The 24,349-nt window shown below is 50.0% G+C and overlaps 11 protein-coding genes across 11 annotated transcripts; 7 read left to right on the top strand and 4 right to left on the bottom strand.

Moving 5' to 3' along the window:
• Window positions 1-315: 315 nt before the first annotated feature.
• On the top strand, window positions 316-1,224 carry Aud_005546 (ESCRT-III subunit protein DID4; the record flags this gene model as incomplete). The annotated part of the gene is made up of 5 exons (XM_043290474.1): window positions 316-321; window positions 376-590; window positions 662-722; window positions 776-1,036; window positions 1,096-1,224. The coding sequence occupies 5 exons, from the start codon at window positions 316-318 to the stop codon at window positions 1,222-1,224; spliced, it is 672 nt and encodes a 223-aa protein (XP_043146409.1).
• Window positions 1,225-1,607: 383 nt separating this feature from the next.
• Aud_005545 (Protein kinase domain-containing protein) lies at window positions 1,608-3,570 on the bottom strand (the record flags this gene model as incomplete). The annotated part of the gene is made up of 3 exons (XM_043290473.1): window positions 1,608-2,207; window positions 2,358-2,851; window positions 2,919-3,570. The coding sequence occupies 3 exons, from the start codon at window positions 3,568-3,570 to the stop codon at window positions 1,608-1,610; spliced, it is 1,746 nt and encodes a 581-aa protein (XP_043146408.1).
• A 2,239-nt stretch (window positions 3,571-5,809) lies between these two features.
• On the top strand, window positions 5,810-7,546 carry Aud_005544 (uncharacterized protein; the record flags this gene model as incomplete). The annotated part of the gene is made up of 1 exon (XM_043290472.1): window positions 5,810-7,546. The coding sequence occupies one exon, from the start codon at window positions 5,810-5,812 to the stop codon at window positions 7,544-7,546; it is 1,737 nt and encodes a 578-aa protein (XP_043146407.1).
• A 595-nt stretch (window positions 7,547-8,141) lies between these two features.
• Aud_005543 (triose-phosphate isomerase TPI1) lies at window positions 8,142-9,223 on the top strand (the record flags this gene model as incomplete). Its single annotated transcript, XM_043290471.1, has 6 exons — window positions 8,142-8,179; window positions 8,273-8,552; window positions 8,617-8,691; window positions 8,753-8,865; window positions 8,919-9,133; window positions 9,195-9,223. 6 exons carry the CDS (start codon window positions 8,142-8,144, stop codon window positions 9,221-9,223), a joined length of 750 nt encoding a protein of 249 aa, XP_043146406.1.
• Window positions 9,224-9,563: 340 nt separating this feature from the next.
• On the bottom strand, window positions 9,564-11,041 carry Aud_005542 (mitochondrial distribution and morphology protein 10; the record flags this gene model as incomplete). The annotated part of the gene is made up of 2 exons (XM_043290470.1): window positions 9,564-10,882; window positions 10,945-11,041. 2 exons carry the CDS (start codon window positions 11,039-11,041, stop codon window positions 9,564-9,566), a joined length of 1,416 nt encoding a protein of 471 aa, XP_043146405.1.
• A 357-nt stretch (window positions 11,042-11,398) lies between these two features.
• Window positions 11,399-12,248, top strand: Aud_005541 (ribosome assembly factor MRT4; the record flags this gene model as incomplete). The annotated part of the gene is made up of 2 exons (XM_043290469.1): window positions 11,399-11,592; window positions 11,699-12,248. 2 exons carry the CDS (start codon window positions 11,399-11,401, stop codon window positions 12,246-12,248), a joined length of 744 nt encoding a protein of 247 aa, XP_043146404.1.
• Window positions 12,249-13,039: 791 nt separating this feature from the next.
• Window positions 13,040-14,393, bottom strand: Aud_005540 (U1 small nuclear ribonucleoprotein 70 kDa; the record flags this gene model as incomplete). The annotated part of the gene is made up of 4 exons (XM_043290468.1): window positions 13,040-13,701; window positions 13,802-13,898; window positions 13,947-14,074; window positions 14,132-14,393. 4 exons carry the CDS (start codon window positions 14,391-14,393, stop codon window positions 13,040-13,042), a joined length of 1,149 nt encoding a protein of 382 aa, XP_043146403.1.
• Window positions 14,394-14,701: 308 nt separating this feature from the next.
• Aud_005539 (mitochondrial 54S ribosomal mL43 domain-containing protein) lies at window positions 14,702-16,869 on the top strand (the record flags this gene model as incomplete). Its single annotated transcript, XM_043290467.1, has 5 exons — window positions 14,702-14,740; window positions 14,808-14,890; window positions 14,951-15,236; window positions 15,807-15,863; window positions 15,973-16,869. 5 exons carry the CDS (start codon window positions 14,702-14,704, stop codon window positions 16,867-16,869), a joined length of 1,362 nt encoding a protein of 453 aa, XP_043146402.1.
• Window positions 16,870-17,396: 527 nt separating this feature from the next.
• On the bottom strand, window positions 17,397-19,053 carry Aud_005538 (WD repeat PRP19 family protein; the record flags this gene model as incomplete). Its single annotated transcript, XM_043290466.1, has 5 exons — window positions 17,397-17,866; window positions 17,928-18,391; window positions 18,444-18,882; window positions 18,935-18,979; window positions 19,041-19,053. 5 exons carry the CDS (start codon window positions 19,051-19,053, stop codon window positions 17,397-17,399), a joined length of 1,431 nt encoding a protein of 476 aa, XP_043146401.1.
• Window positions 19,054-19,515: 462 nt separating this feature from the next.
• Window positions 19,516-20,044, top strand: Aud_005537 (DUF4604 domain-containing protein; the record flags this gene model as incomplete). The annotated part of the gene is made up of 2 exons (XM_043290465.1): window positions 19,516-19,546; window positions 19,596-20,044. 2 exons carry the CDS (start codon window positions 19,516-19,518, stop codon window positions 20,042-20,044), a joined length of 480 nt encoding a protein of 159 aa, XP_043146400.1.
• A 381-nt stretch (window positions 20,045-20,425) lies between these two features.
• Aud_005536 (GTPase RIA1) lies at window positions 20,426-23,997 on the top strand (the record flags this gene model as incomplete). The annotated part of the gene is made up of 6 exons (XM_043290464.1): window positions 20,426-20,488; window positions 20,556-20,576; window positions 20,642-21,576; window positions 21,630-23,171; window positions 23,220-23,542; window positions 23,618-23,997. The coding sequence occupies 6 exons, from the start codon at window positions 20,426-20,428 to the stop codon at window positions 23,995-23,997; spliced, it is 3,264 nt and encodes a 1,087-aa protein (XP_043146399.1).
• Between the last annotated feature and the right edge of the window lie 352 nt (window positions 23,998-24,349).

Below are 24,349 nucleotides of genomic sequence, written 5' to 3'. Positions count from 1 at the left end.
AGGATGGAAGGGTATTTGTTGGAACCCAGTTTAGGTGATGGTGCTGGTTCCACCGGGAAATTTCATGACGGCAGGCGTTGTACTATGCCCGAAAGGGGCTGGCGGCAGCATGTGACTCCCTCCCGCAGTAATCAATGGCCGCGTATTATCGTTCGTTACCCCGTCAAGCCTCTGCTTAGGTGGGTTGATGTCACCGCATCACCACAGGCTTCCAACTGATAAACATACTGCTGCGCATAACAATTGCCGTCTGTGAGGAGGCACGTTTACTTTGGCCATTGTTTTCAATCGCTACATAGATCTGTCGTGCTCATCATGAATGTATGTGGTTCACCACCCTACCTCTCTTTTTCCCCACTTACATGCCTCTTCTAGATCGTCGAGTGGGCATTTGGGAAGCGCATGACGCCAGCGGAGCGTCTGCGCAAGCATCAAAGGGCGCTCGATCGGACGCAGCGAGAACTAGACCGGGAACGAGTCAAGTTGGAAAATCAGGAGAAGAAGCTGATTCAAGACATTAAAAAGAGCGCCAAGAATGGTCAAATCGGAGCCTGCAAGATCCAAGCAAAGGATCTGGTTCGGACGAGAAGGTATATATAGCAGAACTCCATTCTTCTTTTCCTTCACTGTATCTCTTGATTAATTTGTCACTTGCGACCAGGTACATCCAGAAATTTTATCAAATGCGGACGCAGTTACAGGCCATTTCCCTCCGTATTCAGGTACGGCAGCTGTTTGAGATCTGGGGCATCAGTGCGCTGACCTTGACATACAGACCGTCCGAAGCAATGAACAGATGATGCAGTCTATGAAAGGAGCCACGATGCTTCTAGGAAGCATGAATCGCCAGATGAACCTCCCCGCGCTTCAACGGATCGCGATGGAGTTTGAACGAGAGAACGATATCATGGACCAACGGCAAGAGATGATGGACGATGCTATAGACGAGGCTACAGGCCTAGAAGGAGAGGAGGAGGAAGGCGAAGACATTGTGAAGGAAGTTCTGGATGAAATCGGTGTAGACCTCAGCCAGGCGGTAGGTCCATCCGGCGTCCTACTTTCAATTCTTGCGCTTTACTGACATTTCTACCACAGCTGGGTGAAACCCCGACAGATATTCAGAAGACAGCGGTTGGCGAGACCAGAGTTGCCCAGGCGGTTGGAGCCGGTGGGACTGCCAGCGATGACGATCTTCAGGCCAGGCTTGACAGCCTACGGCGGTAACGATACAACACTCGACCAACTTACTCCCTTACATCTATGCCGGATATCCACTCAGAAATATGTTCTATTGCTAGATGGGGCGCTAGGGATATCTTTAATGAGTTACGAATGTCAATAATTCCTTTTATCAGAAGCCCTGCGGGTTTTGTCAACATCCAGGAATCTACTTACAGTACGGCTCGCACACTAGGTTTAGAATGGTTCTGTGTTAATCAAAACCATGGATTTCTATGCGGAAAAACTAAAATTAGCTGGGAGGAAACAATTTCGTCGCAGCCATACATGACCGTTTGAATGAATGCTTGCCTGTATACTTTTGCCGAAAAAAGGGAAGTGTATCACGCATCCTATGCGGGATCTGGTGAAATGCACCTCTGCCTTCGCTAGAAGAAACACTCGCGAGGTATATCTGGTCGCTCGAACAACCTGTCATCGTGATAAGCCCATTGTCCGAACCAAGGCAACGAAATCAGCTCGCTGAGCCTTGGTCGCTGCTTTGGGTCCCTTTGGAGCATCGTTCGCAGCGCGTCCACGCAGTCCTGTGACAAATCCTCGCGGATAGCCAATTCCTCGTTGATCATTCGCTTCCGTCTGGCATATGCTGCGTCCCAGCGGGGTCCTTCGTCGTGTAGTTCGGGAGGCTCCTGCCAACGGCCATCGATAAGCTTGAAAGCGAACTCGCCAACGGTTCTAATCTGATCGTCCCATTCCGGATCCTCCCAGGGCGCGTATCCATGCAGCAAACAAAACACCTCCACAGCATAATTCCAGAGTGCGGCTTGACGAGTATCTTTTCTGCATTTGACTTGTGCGATTCCATGCGTTTTGTTCCTTATATGTTCGCGCAGTTGTGGCTTCAGCAACTCGATTGCAACCTCTGGAGGCAGTTGATATTCTTGCCAAAAGACGTAAGTGTGGGAGTTTTCCATGAAGTCAAGATCGTCCAGCCCGAAGCCCATTATTCCAAAGTCGATCAGTTGTGTCTGTATCCGAGAAGAGACTGTTAGCCAGGCCTCTGATGGTCAACTTCAGGGAAATCGGAGATGAATTGGGGGAGGAAGAGAAAAAAGAAGCAACAGAAGACAAGCAAGCCTTGCAGCTTCAACGGAACTGAAATTCTGAAATTCACTTACGTCAAGATTCTCGCCCACAAGATAATTACGATAGGATAGGTCGTCATACGTGATGTTCATATCACGGAGGTAAGCGATTGCTTCCAAGAGCTGCGTCGACACCTTGCAGGCCTGAAGCTCATTCAACCTTGGCTCCTTTTCAGGAGTGCGGAGATGACTCCCTTCAACGGCCCAGACTTTGTCCGTCTCTTTCATCCCCTTTGAGAGTTGGAGCGTATCGTAATCCATACAAGCAGACATGACGATCGCGACCTTGTCCTTCTCAGTATAGACAGAGTGGAGGGTTGGAAACCTTGGGCTGCGAGTCAATAAGAGCATAATCATTGCTTCACATGGTATATAACGAACTTTTCCACCCTCTTCAAAGAACATCATTTCGGTTCCATGTAGTCCATCCTCCATGGTCGCAATGGTGTTATGTTCGTGAACCTTGATGGCAAAGTTAGCCTGTCCGTGAGGAGTGTTTTTGTGGGCAAGGAACACGGTGCCGAAGCCTATATCTGGTCATTAGCTACCAGTCAAAGACGACTCAAAACCAAGAGAAGACGCAGGCGGACATACCTCCAGAACCAATGCAACCAGATAGTCTCACCTTCCGACGAAGCCTTTGGCACATACCCTTGAGTCTTGCGTTGACAGTTGCGTGCCCAGCGCTTGATCGTTGTATGAAGCTGGCAACCCTCATTTGGAAGGCATGGCTGTCAGGTCTATGTTTTTTGGTCTGGTTCAGAGTGCTCGCGCCTAGGCCGTACTTGTGAGAGCACCGGGAGACCCGTCGTCCTCCCCTCAAATCCAGGCTTGTCTTTAGTCGGCCCGCAATGACTCGATGAAGAAGTGGGAATCTTTCTGAAACCGCACTCTCTGGCTGAATGAGAAGGGGAATAATCTTGTCGAACCGGCGGGTATCACCAGGCATGCTCTGAAGGTCTATGCCCACATCGTCCGTAGGACCAGCACCATCCGAGTCAGTCGTGTCGCTGTAGGCTGTAGCATTTGGGGCAACAGTCGGATTCGTCGCATTGTTGGTATTTGTTGCATTATTCGCATTTGTGCCGCTCGTCTCATTTGTTCTGTCCGTCCCAGAGTCATCAGGATTGAAGACTGGACTGTTATTGACGTATGAACGTGCGTCTTTCCGTGGGGTGTAGCTACCGAACCTGGGCCCTGAGCTATTTGCAGCAGCTTCTTTTGGGGTGTTGTTTGAATCTGACATCCTAGCATATGCAATCGTTTAAAAGGTTGTATAAATAAAAGATTCAATCCTGGAGTGATGTTTTCCGGAATCTTCCCACAGGCATACGCGGGAAATGCGTATGCTATATACCCTGGAAAAGGCATCTCTACCTCACATAGATTGATTCCGGTTCTTCTATGCTGCAGTCCAAAAATAGAAGATTGAAGCAGGTATTATCATGGGCCGGAGGTTGATAAAGACATTGACCTGAATAACGAAATAAGCAATGTCAACAAAGGGTTTCGCGTTTGATATTTCTCTGAGTTCTAGACAAAGAGATTGCGGATACGGAGATGCCCTCTCATATGGAAGTCATTATCCACTTGAAAGTGCTCTTTGGACACTCCAGCCTTTTACCGGTTTCACGGAACATGGTGCTCTCTTGTTGCAGTCTCCGACTGATAAAGACCTTGACATTAGAAAGACAAGGAAACGTTTTAATTTAGATGTTGTATGACAAAGAGCATCATTCATGCTATTGTAATCGGACCTGTCATGGAGTTATTCTAAGTCAATCTTTGCTGACCTCCAAAGGTCACCCGGCTCCGTAACCCAGGCAGACAACATCAAATACCGGGAGCTTTATTCTTCGTCAAAGGGCGCTCAAGTGTTGGTGTTTTCAAGGAGGACAACTACAAAGTCGTGTTCGTTCCCATTCATTTTCTCAATCCAAAGCCCTACTAGTAGTGTCCCCGCCAGCATATATGTCGTGATAAGACCACACATAAGACGTCGAGTTATTGCTGATTTGAGGCCAACATTGCTGCGTCACTTGAATTACAGCCCAGTCCAAGTCTTTCTAAGCTATATAAATCAAACAACTGACGGGATGATGAGGCTGGCCTCCGCCTGTCAGGGCAAAAAATGGGTAAATTTTGCACACGAGGGCAACATAACCAGAGTCTAGAGGCCATCCACCCCTGTCCAATAATAACTCAATGACTGCTGATTATGAGCGATATTTTCAATCAGGATGGGGCCGAAAAAACTTCTTTCAAGCCACGGCAATCCTGGATGACTTGTCCTGCAGGTATTCAGTCTTCAAGCAATTCAACAACACTGCAGAAACAAAGGAGCATATCCACTTGACATGTGGCCTGTGGGACTTAACATGGTTATCACTGGTTACTACTGCAAGTCAAAAGGCAAGGATACAGTAAGTAGACTACCTAGTTAGCTTAAAATATGATACTATGCACTGTGGATGGCTGATGAGCATGACTGCACAGAGGCGCGATGGTGCCTGCTTTGAGCGTCTCTTGGCTGCAGGATCGAGCGGCACGGAGTGCTCAATCCTCCCTACTTGCACGTTCCCATCCACCAGTCACAGAACGAAGGCACCGTCATCAAAAACAAAAAATACAACACTGGGGGGAGGTGACGCTGTTAAGGCAGACTAGGCTGCAATTCCAGTCTTTGGTTGAAGAGCAGAGCCTCGCGGAAAAAAGCAACTCATCATTTTGGAGACCGGCGGTGATACAGCTCCACGGTAGTACAGGACATCCACAGTTGCAGGAATCATCTACATCCCCATCAAAGTATTCCGGACAGTCAAATTGATGTTTTTGCTTACTCTCTGATCTAGACCAACATTGACGAATGCCCTCGATTCGACCCTGACTTCACGCTTGCTATGTCTCCTGCACAGCCACTGCTTTGCGGCTGAGGCCTCCATGACCAGGAGGAACAGCCTCAGCAACCAGGTCAGACCTTCGCAATAGACTTGCCCGGGCACGTCCTGCGCCCCATTGCACTCGTGTTTCTGTTCCTGAGATGCAGCTGGCCATTATTTTGTTATCATTGACGAATCATCCACCTGACTAGGGGGACTTGCCCATGACTTTCATCCCCTCCAGGGTCGAAAATTTTTTCTGTCGCGTGTGAAGAGGGTGCAGAGAAAAAAGCAGGCAGAAGCGCATGGATACTTCACACTGAAACCTGAGTGGTCGCTCAGCAGCCGCCTTTCTGCATTGAAAAGGCCGAAAGAGCCCCTCCAGGTCCTGCTTTCTGCCTGGAGCTTAAAGATGTCTCTGTGTCCTTTCCATTAGTCTTGATGTTCATGGCCTCATCGTCATCTATATATGCCATTAACTGCCCTTGACTCTGATATTCCTTGCTTTGACTCGTATATGTTGTATTAGCCTGGAGACTCTTCCCTTACCTCCTCTGACTGTGTTCTCGTGTTGGTGCTGGTACACAAAGCAGTCTTCTGCAAACCATGGCGTTCGTCAATCAAAATATGGTTCCGCCTGTCCCTCCTCTCCATCATCCGCCAGCTGGTCTGCATGAGGATCCTCGCATCACTCAGCACCGTGTTCCTGGTCAGATAGATCCTGGATATCTGGCGGACCAAATGGCTCAGCTTCATGTGGACTCCCAAAGGTCTGCCCAAGACAGCTACCAGCAAACAGGCCGCTCCGAACCCTTCAGAGAGCACACGCGTTCTCCATACTATTACTTTGGGTACACCTTCTTCAAGGCCGAGGCAGCACCCGGCCAAAAGTCCACTTGGAATCAAGTCCAGAGAACAAGGATGAACTTGAGCCAGGCAGACCTGTTTCAGTTGGTGCAGAAGCGAGCAAAGAAGGCTACTGCTGTTGAGCAATATCAAGCACTATCAAAACTGAAACGAACCCATGTAGATCAATTAATCAATGAGCACAGACGCAGTGACCCTCGATTTGAATGGACCTGCGCTTACATCAAGGAAGACTCAAAGCCGGTGAAAGGCAAGGGTGCTCGTCGTGGTGATTTTGAGACGCTCTCGATGGACGTGGTGATTATGAGAAGGCCGGTGACGGTCGAACCAGCGGATGTCCAGACTCATTCCAAGCCCAGGGAGGAGCACCCTGTCGATCCTAACAACTTCGTGGCGGAAGATGTGCGAAGACCTAGGGTTGTCGAGATAAATGGCCAATGGAGTGAGCCGGCTATCAACCATGCACAAATGCCAGCGAACATGAATCAAGTACAGCAACATCCTCAGCATGCGTACCAGCAACCACATTTCCCTCCTCAGGCTCACGCTGATACGGCGAGGCAGCAGCACCATCAACAGACGCAATGGTCAGGTATGCACCAACGACCAGAGATACATCAACACGAGATATCTCATTCAGGCAACAACCCTCAATTTCAGCCACAAAATCCGGGTATACGTATCATCCCAGTCGCTCCTGATGCGCATCTTCAGAGCCATGATCGTGGTCTTGGCCCCAATCAAGTCAATCATCATGCAGACCAACCCTTCATGAGGCCAGAAGTTCATAATCAAACCAGAGTGAATAAGACATATATACCCCGGTCGTCAAGTCTGCACGTCGGGCCCGAGGCAGAGTGGCCTCCTGAGTCGAGCAGCATAGGAGATGATGAATCCGAGCTGTTTGACTTTGAAGACGAAAGCTCAGCTACCGAAGGCTCTGAGGACATTACGGACGAGGTGCCAAAAAGATCGAAATCATGGCGCGGGAGTCTTCATCGCCAAAACTCCGCGTCAAGGCAGAACCGCCCTGAGGTCGCTTACAGGACTCATTACCGCAAGAAGCCGACCAAGACTGCTTCAGACTCGAAGCTCAACCGCACAAAATATCCAGTCGGCTATGTCGAGGTGATCCCAGCAAATAGCAAGCAATCAAGCAAGCGAACTTCGAAGCCTCAACCGAAAGAGAATGCCGTCCAGCAACAGCCCCGGAGCCGGCCTAAGATTGTGCAAGCACCCGCGAACTCGACCGACGTGGACCTAGCATACCACGATGAAAAAATGCTTAAGGGCCGGGAAAGGAATGACATCAGAACGCGCATCCTGGATGATCGGGAAGCGAGAGTGGAACGGCGGGAGAAGCTGGTCGAGCATCAGGCTCGGATGTTGGACGAGAAACTCGAAGAAGCGCGTTATTTGGACCGACACCTGTCGCTTCGAGAACCAGGTCTCTTTCAGCGTCGATATTACCTGTGAATTGCTCTAGGCCTTTCTCTACGCTCCTTTAACTTTCTCCTTGTCCATCTTGATTTGATTTTCGTTCATTTTTTACCCTTTCTGTCTCCCATGCTGTAATGTACACTTTTGGGGTTTCGGTCAATCGGTCAACAGGGATACCACTGGGAAAACGGGCGTTACTAGTATCTTGTCTGTTAAAAATTAGGTACATGCATTTATACAGAACAATAGTTTTGAATAGCCTACACTCCGCAGATAAATCCCTGGACATCCTTTTCGTATTAGACGAGCCAATTGAAGAATCATCTCACATGTACACGCAGCAGGACAACTCATCAACTCTCCGGTGAGGTGAAGTGGACCAAAGTGACGCAGTACAACTGTTATCGATAAGCCCCTCTCTGTTTCTGCCAGTTCGGTAAGGCATGAAGCCCTTCAGCCCCGCTGTCTCCCGTTTTCTCTTCGTCTTCCGTCATAAACTCCATAAACGTCGGTTACTTCAGGCTAGTAGCTTCCTGCTTTTCTTCCCTCGTACACATCTTTCCGGACTGTTCAGATTCATCTCTTCCGCATATTCTCCAATTTCTTTCATTTCTCTATACACTCAGCCAAAATGCCTCGCCAATTCTTCGTCGGTGGTAACTTCAAGATGTATGAGTCCTAACCCAATGCCCCGCAGTCCCCCTCGCAGCTTCATCCCAGCCCGCAAATGAACAGTTACTAACATTCTCGGCGAAATGATAGGAACGGTGTCACTGACACCATCACCTCCATCATCAAAAACCTCAATGAGGCCAAGCTTGACCCCTCCGTCGAAGTCGTCATCTCCCCCTCTTCCCTCTACCTCCTCCATGCCCGCCAAACTGCCGACTCCAAGATTGGCGTTGCCGCCCAGAACGTCTTCGACAAGCCCAACGGTGCTTTCACCGGTGAAATCAGCGTTGAGCAGCTCAAGGATGCTAAGATTGACTGGGCTATTATCGGACACAGCGAGCGTCGTGTTATCCTTAAGGAGACTGACGAGGTACGTTATTCGCTGGAATCTGCTTTGCCGGACTGCGAATGGAATGGCTGACATATCTGATTAGTTCATTGCTCGCAAGACCAAGGCTGCTATTGATGGTGGCCTGAGCGTCATCCTTTGCATTGGAGAGACCCTGGAGGTAAGTTATTCTATTCGTCCGCTTCTATTCCCCACGTATCCACTAGACTAACACTACATAGGAGCGTGAAGCCGGCAAGACCATCGACGTCGTTAGAAGGCAGCTCAACGCTGTCGCCAAGGAGCTTTCCAAGGAGCAGTGGCAGAAGGTCGTCATTGCCTACGAGCCTGTCTGGTTAGTCGCTCACAAACACATTAATACAACTAAACGCTAACGACATACTGTAGGGCCATCGGCACCGGCAAGGTCGCTACCACCGAGCAGGCCCAGGAGGTCCACGCCGCCATCCGCAAGTGGCTCAGCGACGCTGTCTCCGCCGAGGCCACTGAGAACGTCCGCATTATCTACGGTGGCTCCGTCAGCGAGAAGAACTGCCGCGAACTGGCCAAGCAGCCCGATGTCGACGGTTTCCTGGTTGGCGGTGCCAGCTTGAAGCCTGCCTGTAAGGACTCCTTTCCGCCCAATTGAGCGTCGAAGTTATAGACTAACAATGTGGCCTCTAGTCGTCGAGATCATCAACGCCCGTCTGTAATCGACATACAATGGAATCTTCCTCACAAAGTCCTACTGCCGCTCTAGTACCGGCGGGGATACAGATCATGAATCACAATAGAGCTCTTTAAAGGCGCTCTGGGGAATTATATATGCTTGCTTACGTTCGCCCATTCAGCTGGTGGAGTTCAGGCTATATATCTCAACGATAAGTAAAAATTGAATGTAAATAAAGTGAAGTATGCGATACAGCTGGTTCTATTCTTTCACATTCGTAAAATCATGGATAAATTCCATCCTGATCCATATTCAGGACATGGTAGAAAGCGCTATATACAAAGGACGATGCAGATCATATACAGAGTATAGAATATTCGCTCTCACGACGAATATGAGACCGACACCCCAACACCATGCCAATACGACTTCCCAGAAACACCCCCACCACCAGACTGCCCCCCCCCCGCGGCAGTCGAACTCGCAGCCCACGAAGACGAAGAAAACGAACTGGGACCTAACCCCACACCCGCGCTAACCAGAAGCTCCTTCACGCGGCCCTCCCACAACAACCGCACATTCCAAGACTGATCGACGCGGATCTTCAGTACCGATTCATTTTCCTCGTCTACATTGTAAGTCGTTGGGGGATCCACGGGAGGAAAGGCAGTGGGATCAGCCATGCGCATCTTCCGCCTGGCCCATTCGAGGCCGTCGTCATCGATCGGCGGCTGCGAGGATTTCCTTCGTTTCCGCCATAGTTCACAGCCGGCGACCATTTCGCTCTCCCAACTGTAGACGTTGAAACCGAAGCGGGAGCTGAAGGCTAGGTTGGGCGAGGCGCGGAGGGAGTAGGTGGTTGATAGGGAGCCGGTGAGTGGAGTTAGGACGAGGGTGAGGGTGTATGGAAAGGTGGAGATCGGGGTGCCGTGGTTTGAGGTTGTGGTTGAGCTAGACGTGGATGATGACGATGACGGTATCTCGGTGGCTGCTGGTAGGGTGCTGAACCGTAACCCAGTTGACATTCCGATGAGCGAAGAGACAGGGGAGTAGTAAGCTTCGGCCCCAGCTGATAGTAGTGATAGCCGTGGGGAGGAGTTCTCCGTGGGATAGCGCGGGTCTGGACCGAAGTTCCACAGCCCCCGCCAGCCGAACAAAGAATTATCTGTGCTGAACAGGTATTCATTGCTATACTTGCCCGTGTCGTGGGAGAGTTGACCCAGGAGAGAAGCTTGCGGCGCAGAGTTTGATAGAGGAGGTCCCCGGGTCGAGCAGACTGCCAATGACAGCTGCATGGTTGGTGAGATCCGGCGCAAGAACAAGGCATTCAGAGTTGTCGGAGGAGGAAGGTGTAATGTTGCATTGAGCAGAGTCGCCTTACGCCCGAGTGAAGGTTGACTATCGCCATTGCCGGCGGGTTTGGACTCAGAGGATTCGAGTCCATCAAGAAGTGACTGCCACCCCCAATCTTCAACCGGGGCAACTGGAGGCTGAACTTGGCGATAACCGCGCGCTAGTTTACGCAGTGGAATAAGAGCGCTCCGGCTGGGAGTGTTGTTTAAAGGCACGGTGCTGTAGAGGTACGATACAGAGCCATCGATCAATCCAACTGTGCCGAGGGTATAACTGGTCGCGAAGTGGGGAGTGGCTAGGGACGAAAGATGGACGCGCAGACGCTCCGGCGTCGAGAAATCGAGTAATGCTGTATGCAGTCAAATCAAGATCATTATTATCTGATCTTATATATGAGGCAGAGTCACATACATTGCGCTGTGGCTGTCAGGGACGAGTATGAGTTGTCGCGGTTCCAGTTGGTCGCCTCGGCGAATGCCAATTGGATATAGTCCATGAAGTCAAGCATTGTCAAAGATGTCTCAATTCAGTTTCGTCAGCCCAGCCGTCGTTTATCATTATAAGCCCATCCCCAATGAATGAGAAATAAATCGGGCCCATAGATAATTAATGACGATGGTGACCTTGGAAACAACGGTTGAAGCCCCAACATCATCAGCTCATTTCCTTGTACGACCTAGCGTAATCGGATAAGCCCCGCATCAACGTTAATCCGCCTGTTATCAGTGAAGAAAAAAATAATCATATCTTTCTACTCCTCTTAAGTCAATTTTCCGAGTCTGTCTCTTTCCACATTTTCAAGGCATCCAGAGACACGAATCGATATAATTACTTTCTCGAATTTTGATTCTGTATTTTTCTCGCAATGCCTCGTTCAAAGCGTGCCAGGATCGTCCACGAGTCGAAGGTCACCAAGAAGTCGCACAAGGAACAGACCAGACGACTTTATGGCAATATCCGCGAATGTGTCGAGAATTATGATCACCTATTCGTTTTCTCCGTCGATAATATGCGCAACACCTATTTGAAGGATGTGCGCACCGAATTTGCCGATAGTCGGTGAGTCTTGTCGATTTCAAGATCAGCCCCGCGAGATATGCACTTTACATTGTGCAATATGGCAGCGAAAACATCCTCGTGCTTCAATCGCTGACATTTTAATTAGTCTCTTCTTCGGTAAAACTAAAGTCATGTCCGTTGCCCTCGGCCACAACCTCGAGACCGAGGCCGCACCAAACCTGCACAAGCTCTCTCCCTACCTGACAGGTGCTGTTGGTCTTCTCTTCACCTCGCGCGATCCCGAGTCCGTCCTCAGCTATTTCGACGCCTTCCGCCCCCTCGACTTTGCGCGTGCCGGAACAGTCAGCACCCGCTCATTCAGCATCCCCAATGGCCTGGTGTACTCCCGTGCTGGTGAGATTCCTGCGTCTGAGGACGAACCCATCAGCCACACGATAGAGCCGGAGCTGCGCAAACTGGGCGTTCCTACTCGTTTAGTTAAGGGCAAGGTCATGCTCGAGCTGACTGATGGGCAAGAGGGCTACCCTGTCTGCAAAGAGGGAGAGGTTCTGGACTCGCGGCAGACAACGTTGCTGAAGATGTTCGGTGTTGCTACTGCTGAATTCCATGTCGATCTAAAGGCACATTGGACTCGGAGTACTGGTGAAGTTAAGATCCTCGAGAAGGATGAGGGCATGGAGGTTGACGGACAGTAATTTCACTTCCAAAACCGTTCCTTTTCTTCATTTATCCCAAAAATTTCCTGGGCATTGATTGGAGTTGGGCATAGGCGTTCTTTCGTTGTTTTTCTTTTTATATTCTTCGAAGATCATGAATCCATCCTAGATGTTGCTCGATGGGCGTACGATGGACACAGAATACCACGCGGAAAAGCAATTATGCAGGACATCTTCCATTCAGAGTCAGAAAGCTACAAGGTGACAAGCATGACGTTATGTAGACAGTTTACCCGTTCTTACTTGCATACGAGGAATTCTGGCATCGACATGGCCGTTAAATATGCCTTACCTGCGTCTCTTACCTGAGCATCCCCGGATCCCAACCAAATTGCACCTAGGAAAATGACGGCTACCTAAAATACATACTTACCCCCTGTAGAGTAACAGAGACCCTAAACGGGTCGACACAAGAAAACGAGATGAAAAACATGCAAAACAGAAGCGAGACCACGAGATCGTAAGGAGGAAAAGGGGCCATCACGAATAGTGCTTCCAAACCTTGACCCTTCGTAAAGGAAACAGTAACAAGTGGAACCTTCAGTTCGTGAAGATGCCTGGTGACAAGCAGAAAAAGGTGACATCGGTTCGACTGTGCGAACTATTAATGCTTCCCTGGTCGTAAATGTCGATGTTGATTTTTGTTGAAGTGACCTTGCCTTACCCATTGCATCAAAGAGGACAAGGGATGAAAGGAAAGATCAGGCATAGATACCCACCAGCAAACCATGCTGACGCCTGGATGGGGAACTTAATCCAGCAAGGGACGTTCAGTACCTCCTTTTGGCGCGAGGATCCTCGTAGGAATCGTCTTCGTGATATCTCTTGCGGCCATGGTCTTCCCGACCACCATATCTGTCACGTTCGCGGTCGCGGTCACGGTCACGGTAGCGATCCCGATCACGGTCTCTGTGACGGTCACCTTCCCGATCACGATCGTGATCACGTCGGTCTCGCTCTGAGTAGCCCTCTCTGGGCCTGATAGGCTCGCGGTTGCTGCCAGTTACACCTGGGACCCGGGCATCTCTCTCATACTTTCCACCACCAGCATAGCCGCCTCCAAATCCAGCATTCCGGCCACCACCGGGACCGGAGGGAGCATTTGGTGGAGCCTGTCCACCGAAGCCGTTACGTCCGCCTTGATAACCAATACCGCCACGAGGGCCAAAGCGATCGCCGCCGCGATATCCTCCTCGAAATCCTCTACCTCCATATCCGCCACGGAATCCACCGCCAAACCCTCCAGGGCCAGAAGGCGGACCGAAAGATCCGGGGCCGGTGGGACGCGAGGGTAGAGCCTTAGTATAGCCGCGTCCTCCCAAGCCTCCGCCGAAGCGGCGAGGCTTCCAGCCTTTGACTGTTCGGCCACGTTCCACATCTACCAAGACACGTCGATCCTTGATTCGAATTCCATCTGTCTCTTTGTAGGCAGCTGAGCCGGGACAAGGATGATCAGGTCAGCAACGAGTCCAAACTTTTGGGGTCAAGAGAAGTCTCAGAGGTTTCACTATAATTGTGAGAAGCAGTAGTACCTTTCATGTCCTTTTCACGCTCATATACGATGAAAGCATAGCCCCTGTGTGGCTTCTTTGAGCCCTTCGGTGTGACTGTGTCTTTTACAATGCGGATCTAACAGAAGTTAGCATTGAACGACACTTCGAAGGCAAATAAACTCACTCTCTCAATTGGCCCAAATCTGCCGAACTCTCGTTCTAGATCGGACTCCTTCACATCGTAGCTCAGTCTAGCAACAAATAGAGTCCTGAAAGGATCACCCCGAGCTTGGGGATCATTGGAAGGTTCGTCTAGGAAGACGGTTAGCACTCATGAGCGAACGTTGAATCAATAATCAAGGCCCTTACAAATTTGAAGGCTTTCAGTCAACTGCTTATTCAGCCTCTCCTTTTTCTCCAGCTTCTGACGCCACTTGCGTTGCAGCCAGCTTTCTGTGGCATTGTAAGGAACTTCCTCTCCGTATTTCTTGAGGTCTCCAAGGAAATCTGCAACTCCGCCGATGGTACTCTTCTTGACATCTTCGGGTGCGCGATCAATGGGAGGAACGTAACGTAACGGTGGACGAGGCTGGAAGAGCGCCAGGAGGGGAGGAGGGAGTTTGTCCGTCATTTTGACCCCTCAATGATTTTGTTTCAAGCTAGGGACAACTTCTCAATGTGATTTGGAGTCATGGGGGAAACGATAGGTAGTAGTTTAGGTAGGATCTCTTGGACTCAGATTCTCGCGGCCAGGTTGTTGAGAGTTTCGCGTTCTCCATTACTTGCCTGGGATCCACGGGACTACAGAAGCGCCAGACGCGCTAAGCGGGATTGACGCCAACCAATGGGGAACCACCTTGCTTGCGATCTTGAAAAGTCGCCGAATTGTTCCTAGATGACTTGCTAGACACCGACAGCGATCATAGAATACATCACAAAATGCCAGTACAAGGCATCAGAACGGTAGCTAAGGCCAGGGTATGATGCAAGCACCTTATCAAACAACGATTGCCTCCTTTCAGTGACTGACGTGCTGCGATTACAGAACGGCGTGGGCGCCTTCATCCTACAATGCAAACGTTTGGATTTCCACTACTGCGACTGGGCTGGTAGTTCGAGAGGCATGGTGTAAGTCCAGTACTCCTTTTACTCTATCAATGAACCGAATTAAGTAGTTCTATCATGCAGCGCTTTCCTGAAACACTCTCTACCCTCCTTCGCCAAAGCAAACCCTCAGATCGAAATCCGAGTATCACCGCGGCCGCACAAACACCCGGTAATCAAAGGTCACTATATCAACGGACGAGAGAAAGCTGTCTGCGTTCGGAATATGGAACCTGAACAAATTCTGAACAAGGCGAATTTGCTCAAGGAAGCCAGCGGCGAGAAGCTCAAGCGCACCAAGAAACCCGTCACCAGTATCAACGAGAGTGTAAGAGGCATCTGGTCCCCGTACCACGGAGATCTCAAGATGGTATGAAGCAGTGTTGGGGATGTTTAGACTGGTGTTGAGGCTCCATCTTTCAGCCTTTTCTGTTTATAATGTATATCATGGGTTATTCTTGTTCTGGGCGTGTTTTTCCTTAACAACCCCAAGGCCTTTCTATTAGGGGTCATTGCACGGTATGTACAAAATAGATACCTTTCAATGTGAAATAACAGCGGGTTGCATGAACCGCTGCTATGGATCGTTATATACTACAACTCGGTCAGCACTTCTGAAGGATAATGACGCCGGTTAACAAGTCTTTGTCTGTCCCTTGACTATGATCTGCGCCAGCGTTTATAATCTTTTCCCCAGATCATGCTACATTGCGCCAGTTCGTAGTTTTGTCTACTTGCTAAATGCCTTCGCCACTGCTTATAAATTTATGCAATGGGCGGCGGTATGACATCTCTCCACCACAGACTCGGAACCAGCTAGTCATGGCCTCCACCAACAATAACGGGAGGCCCTACCGACTTCGTATGCTCCAGCGTCCCTTACCTTCCATGTTATCCCCATATCAGTCCATCTCTTTCCATTTAATGACATTGACCTCAGATCCTCGACATGAACGGTGATTCAGGCGTCCAGTTTGTGGCGGCGCGGCCAAGAAAGGTTTGTCCCATTGCATTCATGAACTTCACAGAGCGGGGCATTCCTTTACGATATCAACACAAACCCACCAGAACTTTTCGCAAGCATTTCTAATGACTATTCCTCATAGCGTCCTCATCATCATATGTCTGAATCATCACGAAGCCAGCATCAGCCTCGCTGGCGCTCAGAAGCTGAACCATCCTCGTCCCAAGGCCACAATTCTCCGCATAGCCGCCCACCGTTGCCACCGATGAGATATCCTGGAGATGGATATGATTTTCGTCGGCCGATAATGTCTAACTCTCCTCTAACAGAGGATATAATAGATTTGACGAACGAGCCAGATTCTCCGGAAGACCAGAGAAGACCGCAAAATGGCGACTCGCGAACAACACCACGACTACCACGATTTGGAAGAAACATAATGGCGGAAGTGGTCGATCTTGAAGAACCAGAAGATATAATTCGAGTAGATTCCCCAAGCAGTCCGGAAGTGCAGTTTGTCGGAGCTACCGTTCGCCAGCCAGAGTCAGTGCCGGCACCTCCACCTAGAAATCGGGGCTTCCTAGGGGCGAATCTCTGGGACTTAATACGATTGCAGCGTGAAATGGCACCGCGTCATCTCATGTCAAGAGAGGAAAGCTTCAGACAAGAAATCGCATGGAGAGCACGAGACCTTCAACGTCGTCCGCCCGATGAGGTGGATATGTTTTTGCTTGGTGCTGCGGAGGAAGCTATCGATCTTGAGGATGCCATGGATCTCGCGATAGTCGGGGATAGGTCATTGAGAGTTGAGTATCCTACTTCTGGGTTGACTTCGGATAGAGGCTCCCGTCAGAGCTCGTACAAAGCGCCAAGTCCTCCCTCCGAAGGATTTACGAGAAGCGCTGGGGAGGACGATCTGGTCGTGTGCCCAAACTGTGATGAGGAACTCGGAACAGGGGATGAGACAAAGCAACAGATATGGGTATCGAAACCTTGCGGACATGTTCGTGCCAACTTCCTACCATATGTTGGGACCTAGCTGACGTTTTCCAAGGTATATTGTGGCGAATGTGCCAGGAATCGTGCTGTTTCCAAGGCTAAGAAGTCTCCCCAGAGAACCAAACCATTCTCTAAATGTCAGGTCATTGATTGCGGTAAACCTGTCAGCGCACCTAAATCAATGTTCCAGATATACCTCTGACAGCCGGTATTCTGTGGCCATATGTTCAACGATGATCGGGTTCGCATGGCGAGGTGTCTTCGGCGGAGTTAAAGCGTTTTTTTTTTCGGTTTCCCTATTCTTGATACCCCCATTGCATGTGTACTGTGGGCGCGAGGGCATTCATGATTTCTCTTCCCTTGACGGCGCTTTTTTCTGGATAGTCGAGGCATGAGGCATGTCATTTAATTCATTCTACCTTGAAACAAATATGAATTTCCTTCCCTTGTATAGCGATCCTGATTTTAAACCTTTTAAGCCTAGCATGACTGAGGATAATGAAAAAAGGAGAAAATTGGAAACGCATTTGGCTAGAAGTACAAAAGTGGTTCCTTCTCTGTAAGGTATCATGACTCCTGTGCTGTCAAAACTGTGACTCCACCTTCGCTGTTCAATGCCACAATGCTCTGGGCAGCAGAGCCCCAAGCCACTGCTACTGCTGGCACGGCACTGCGTAAAGGCTCCGACCATTCTTTGGACGCCTTCGAGTATTGCTGAACAGTCACACCGCTGGGGCCACCAGTGAGAAGGAACTGCCCAGTGTAATCCCAGCAGATAGAATCTATCTGGCTGCCCGTCTCCAGAACCTTGATCTCCTTCGAGCTGCGAAGATCCCAGATTGACAGAACAGTCGAGTTATCTGCCACTGCAGCAAGGAATGTGCCATTCTCGGAGAAGTAAAGGCATTTGACGGGGCCAGACATGGCGTAGTTTGCGGCCGCCGCGCCAGACTTAACTTCGAAAATCTTGATCTGACCGTCTGCGCCACCAGCAGCGATGAGATGCCCATCAGGGTGGAATGCGACGGTATGAAGAGCTGAAGGAGAAAGGGAAAAAATTAGTCTAGGTCGCAAAATGAGGATACAGGCCTTCCTTACATGCGTCTGTGAAAATTTGAGTGATGACAGAGTTAGTTGTCAGGTCATACAACACATAGCTCTTATCAACGCCGACGGAGCCAATTATGTCGCCAGTAGCATGCATAGCAAGAGCAGTTGCTGAACCAGCATGGCAAGTAAATTTTGCCACTTCTTGGCCATTCTCAAAGACCTGGACGGCACCCGTAGACGACGCAATGACTGCCTTATCACCAGCCCATACAGCACTGGTAACCGGGCCGCTTGTCTGCAGATTTCCAACGACACGTTTCTCAGATAGGGAGTAGACACCGACGGTGCCATCAGCACCCCCTACGAGAGCCATGTCTCCGGCCGCGTTAACGGATAGAGCCTTGCCGCCTCCGCAGAGAGGCTCGGACGTCTCAGTGGGCTTGTACGTAGAAAGGGCATCGCTTGTAGCCCAGCCTTCCGGAACAGGTCGCTTGCGACGTGTCTTGGACAGCCTAGGTGAGATTAGCAATACAGCAGACCAACTGAAATAGCTATGTCACGTACGACGCCTGTGTGCTTTCAATTCTCGCAAGTACAGCATCGGGTAAGCCGGTTGAGTCGACCTGCATAGCTTCTTCACCTCCGGCGCGACCGGCGCTTACAGTCACCTTGGACAAAGCGTCGCGAGCTTCGTCTCTTTCCTTTGTTAACCTCGCAATGACCCGTACAGCTGCATCGTGTTGGTAGAGAGCTGCGCTCAGCTCCTGCCGCGTCTGGGCGAGAGTCTGACGCAACGTGTAAGTTTCGAGCGCCAGCGCATCCCATTCTTCTTGAAACACGCTGAGCAATGAGGGAATGGATGTGAGGGTAGGAGGTCGGGGTCGGACAACGCGCTGGCTTTTGACTTCGATGAGTTCGTCGACCGAGAGTTCCTCTCCATTTACTGGATCTTTTCCGTTCTCGGCAATATATGCCTCGATGAGACGCCTTTCGAAGACGCTGCCTACTCGCTATTAGACGAATGAAGCTTGGAACTCCTTGGATCCTTGACATACCACTCTTGGGCGAGACGACTGGCACTTGCAGTGCCTCTCCCGAAACTGTTCAATGATTAACTATACGCATTCGAGTAAGACAAAACGTTGAATAAATGTGACTCACTTGCGCACAGCATTGTTTTGTTTTTGAGTTGGTTGGTCTAGAGAGAGGTTGCTTGACGCGAGAGCTGCCGCCGCATTGGACTTTTCGACGAGACAAGGCTTCCGCCTATCTGGGTTAGCCGCACCGCAAAGCTGGCTGATCGTCCATTGCTTGGCATTCATGCAACACATGCACTGTACAGAATTCCAGGTCATTTCGCTCTAAAGCAATACTACTCCGTGTGCAAGTATCTCTGTATACTCTGACCATGGTATAACCATCCGTGCTCGGTTAAGCCACCTCTTTGTCGTCCTATTAGTTCCTCCTTATTGCCAGGATGCAATTTGACTGAGAACATCCGGCCCAGAAACTCCCGCGCTACTAACAGACGTTGAAAGAAACATTACAATTAGCTACTGTCGTCAAGCATCGCTAAACCGATCTCTGACTGTGCCTTTCTCTGATTCGGGACTAACGCGTCTTGTATTCAGGAGTCATGTCCTTCAACGCGAAAAATCTCGCCTATGGTATGCTATAAGTTCTCGCTCACACGGCACTTCATCTAACGCCAGGCAGAGAATAAACAGCCCGCCTTTCTACAGAAACTTAGAAACCAGTACGGTGATACATCTGGTCGCCTTGAAAGGCCCATTGCGCGACCTCGATTAGCGAAGAAAGATGACGTGGACGATGACGAGCCCACATACGTTGATGAAGAAAGTAACGAGGTGATATCAAAGGAAGAATATGAGGCACTATTACGAGGTGACGAGAAAGAACAGGAGTCATCCGAACAACAGTTTGGTCATAAGTCGAGACAGGACACTGAAAACCCCGACGTCGAGGGAGCGTCAAAGCAGAATTTGGCTGGAATAGGTGGCCCGAAGAAGAGGAAACAGGCGAAAGTCATTGCAGACGATAACGTTGAGGCCGATAATGACACGCAGCAAGAGAACACTGGATCTCAGAAAGCAAAGCAGAAACAAAAGAAGAAAAAGAAGATCAAGCTATCCTTCGATGAATGAGGCCAACATGCTATGCTTAGTTCTTGATAACGCCTGTTAGATAATGATATAATGGAGTATAGTACCTTTGCTACTGCAGTCAGGTAGATACATAGTTGTACATTGGTAAACCCAGTAGGCCTGTTCACCATTTGACCGGCAAGGTGAAAGCATGTCTCTCGCCTAGAACCTCTGTCAAGTAATTGTTACAGAGGTCCTCTTGGTGTGTTGTCATCGGTGATGTTGAAACCTCTCTCTGACTTCACATTATCCGAAGATTATTTTTTTTGCCCGTTTCCGCAACAGCGGAACGCCGACGAACCGACCCTAAAGTTCTTTTTACAAGGACTCTCTCTGGTGGTCAAACCTGGAAAAATTCGATAGACTCGATGGTCCTTTAAGATGCCTGTCGTTAATGTAGATGATCTAGTCCGTCTCCAACAGCGGTCTGAGGACATACGGAATGTGAGCTACCCCTCTATCCCACCTTGATGTCATATTTTCTGCTTGTTCAACGCTAACCATACCGCAGATTTGTATCCTTGCCCACGTTGTGAGTACTCTACAGCATTAATGACTGCTTGAGCGCTTCTAATTCTGATTGTGACGATGAATTAGGATCATGGGAAAACCTCCTTAACGGATGGTCTCATCGCCACAAATGGCATTATTTCCCCGAAGTTGGCGGGCAAGATCCGCTATCTGGACTCACGTCCAGATGAGCAGCTTCGAGGAATCACTATGGAGTCGTCGGCTATCTCCCTGTATTTCTCCATGATGCGTCGCTCGTCTCCTGACGCTACTCCTCAGCCCAAAGAGTACCTGATCAACCTGATTGACTCTCCTGGGCATATCGACTTCAGCAGCGAAGTATCGACAGCTTCAAGGCTCTGTGACGGTGCTCTAGTTCTTGTTGACGCCGTTGAGGGCGTCTGCAGCCAAACTGTCACGGTGCTACGTCAGACCTGGGTCGAGCAGCTCAAACCGATCTTGGTCATCAACAAGATCGACAGACTGGTGGGAGAGTTGAAAATGAGCCCCAGTGAAGCTTACTCTCATTTAAGCAGACTCTTAGAGCAAGTCAACGCTGTCATCGGAAGTTTCTACCAGGGTGAACGGATGGAGGAAGACCTCCAGTGGCGAGAGCGCATGGAAGACCGGATCAATGCCTCCGCTGCTCGAACCGCTCAGAAGCAGGAACAAGGCGATGAGACAAACATGAGCAGCATCGATGATGCGGAATTTGAGGAAAAGGATGATGAGGAAATCTACTTCGCCCCTGAGAAAAACAATGTCATTTTCTGTAGTGCCATCGATGGCTGGGCTTTCACTGTTCGACAATTTGCCGCTCTCTACGAGAGGAAACTAGGAATCAAACGATCGATTCTTGAGAAAGTGCTATGGGGAGACTTCTACCTTGACCCTAAGACGAAACGTGTCTTGGGGCCGAAGCATTTGAAAGGACGTGCCCTCAAGCCAATGTTTGTTCAACTGGTGTTAGACAGTATCTGGGCTGCATATGAAGCTACAACTGGTGGAGGGAAAGGCAAAGGGTATGTTGTATTAGCCAAGATTGGAGGATGTCATGATACTGATCTTATATTAGCGATCCAGCTTTGTTGGAGAAGATCACCAAGTCCTTGAACATCACCATTCCGCCTTATATTCTCCGCTCGCGTGATCCCAAAAACATCATGATGACCTTGTTTTCCATGTGGCTTCCGTTATCAACTGCTGTCTTGGTGTCTGTCATTGAATATCTTCCCAGCCCACCGGCTGCCCAAGCTACTCGACTACCAGGACTAATCGAAGGCTCCCCTGGTGCTGAATTTGTCGACAAGAAGGTCAAGGAAGCAATGGTAGCGTTCAAGACAGGCACAGACGCTCCTGTGGTAGCCTATGTCAGTAAAATGGTTGCGATCCCTGAAAGTGAGCTACTGTCTAGCAAAAAGCGCTCCGGTGCGACCTTGTCGGCAGACGAAGCCCGTGAAATCGCACGCAAAAAGCGAGAAGAGATTGCGAAGATGCAGGCGGAGGCAGGCGGAAATCTAAATGAGACGGACGACTACGCGCGTATCACATCCGCGTTCGAAGTAGCCACGCTCGATGACAGCGAGGAACAAGGGGAACCAGAGGAGAAGGAAGACCCGGAGCACTTGATCGGTTTTGCACGATTGTACTCAGGCACCCTTTCGGTTGGTGATGAGGTCTATGTGCTCGCACCTAAATTCTCTCCGGCGCATCCTCATGCACACCCTGAGCCACAGAAGGTGAAAGTCACGGATCTGTATCTCCTTATGGGCAGGAGCCTGGAGCCGCTCAAGACGGTTCCCGCGGGAGTGATTTTCGGTATCGGTGGCCTTGCAGGTCATGTCCTCAAGAACGGAACTCTTTGTTCGCAGCTCGAAGGAAGTATCAACTTGGCTGGCGTCTCGCTAAACGCCCCACCGATTGTGAGAGTTTCCCTTGAGCCGGCGAACCCTGCGGACCTGAACAAGATGGTAACCGGTCTGCGCCTCCTCGAACAAAGTGATCCATGTGCACAATATGAGGTCCTCCCTAGTGGTGAGCATGTGATTCTGACTGCAGGTGAATTGCATCTTGAGCGCTGCATAAAAGATCTCCGCGAGCGCTTTGCCAAATGCGAGATCCAGACCGGTCAGACAATCGTACCATACCGGGAAACAATTGTCAGCGCGCCGGAAATGGCACCTCCAAAGAAACCGGAACTTGGCCGAGGATGTGTACTGACCATTTCCCCTTCGAAACAGCTGACTGTCAAGCTGCGCGTTGTGCCCTTACCTGAAGCTGTAACGGACTTCATCTCCAAAAATGTTGGAACAATCAAGCGTCTCCAGTCCGAGAAGCGCTCTGCGGGTGAGGCCAAATCCGACGCGGAAGCAAGCAACGGGTCGTTGGAGACCACGCAACAGGTTGAGTCCGGTGATGCTTCTGGTGTAGCCCGAGAGGGCAATCAGCTTTCCTTGAAGGACTTCAAACATGAACTCACTAAGATTTTCGACGAGGAAGTCAAGGAGGACAAAGAATTATGGGCAAATGTCGTTGACCGAATCACTGCTTTCGGTCCTCGACGGGTTGGACCGAACATCTTGGTGGACGCCACTGCGGTAAACACCTGTGAGAAATTGTAAGTCTGATACCCTCTCTGACAACTTCGTCAATCTGACTGGCGCAGCCTGCTCGACGACCCCAAACAGCAGCCCAACGCTACAACCGAAGGAAGCAGCCGCGACTCCCTGACGGTCCGCGACTTCAACGACAAGATCGCGCACGCCTTCCAGCTCGCAACAGGTCAAGGTCCTCTCTGCCAGGAACCCATCCAAGGCATCGCCGTATTCTTGGAAGAACTATCCATAAACGCCAGCGAAGAAGAACTAGACCTCGGGCGCCTGACAGGCGAAGTCATCCGACTAGTCCGCGAAAGTATTGCCCAAGGTTTCCTCGACTGGAGTCCCCGGATCATGCTCGCAATGTACAGTTGCGAGATCCAAGCTTCAAGTACGTTTAGTCCCAACCCCAATCACCCTGTCCCTTCTCGCATATCACAAACCCCCACTAACAGTGCTACAATAGCTGAGGTCCTCGGCCGTGTCTACGGTGTCATCACCCGCCGGCGCGGTCGCATCCTCTCCGAAACAATGAAAGAAGGAACCCCTTTCTTCACCATCCTGGCCCTCCTCCCCGTCGCTGAATCTTTCGGCTTTGCTGAGGAAATCCGCAAACGGACATCGGGTGCTGCACAGCCGCAGCTCATCTTCGCGGGCTTCGAGGCCCTAGACGAAGATCCATTCTGGGTCCCTGCTACGGAGGAGGAACTGGAGGATTTGGGAGAGTTGGCTGACCGTGAGAATGTAGCGAAACGGTATATGGATGCTGTGCGGAGGAGGAAGGGGTTGGTTGTCCAGGGTAGGAAGTTGATTGATGCGGAGAAACAGAAGACGTTGAAGAAGTAGATTGTAGTTATTGTGATAAAAATGTGAATTGAAATTCTTCGTGAAATCTAAAGAGTCCAGACCTACCATCCTACAAATGGATACTGCAGAGATACAAAATTTGTGCCCTCGAAAGAGATTTTCCCACATCCATCAATCAAAGACTAGGAATAGTAGGCGAGGGTCGTGGAAGATGAGTAGTCCTCCACGCGGAACAAACCATTAATCTTCCTCCCGTGACAAACACAGCTCAGCATTGAGACAGCCAGAACCATGGATACTAGGGAGGCGAAGAAATAAACTAATAGGATATGTCATCAGGATCGGAAACGGGAGAAAAGATCTCTTCATTTTCGTTTGAAAAGTTAAGAAC

The sequence above is a fragment of the Aspergillus udagawae genome, assembly GCF_001078395.1.
Source record: "Aspergillus udagawae IFM 46973 DNA, scaffold_4, whole genome shotgun sequence".
Taxonomy (NCBI): Eukaryota; Fungi; Ascomycota; class Eurotiomycetes; order Eurotiales; family Aspergillaceae; genus Aspergillus; species Aspergillus udagawae.
Note: the sequence above shows the minus strand (reverse complement) of the source record. Positions and strands in the feature narration are given on the sequence as shown.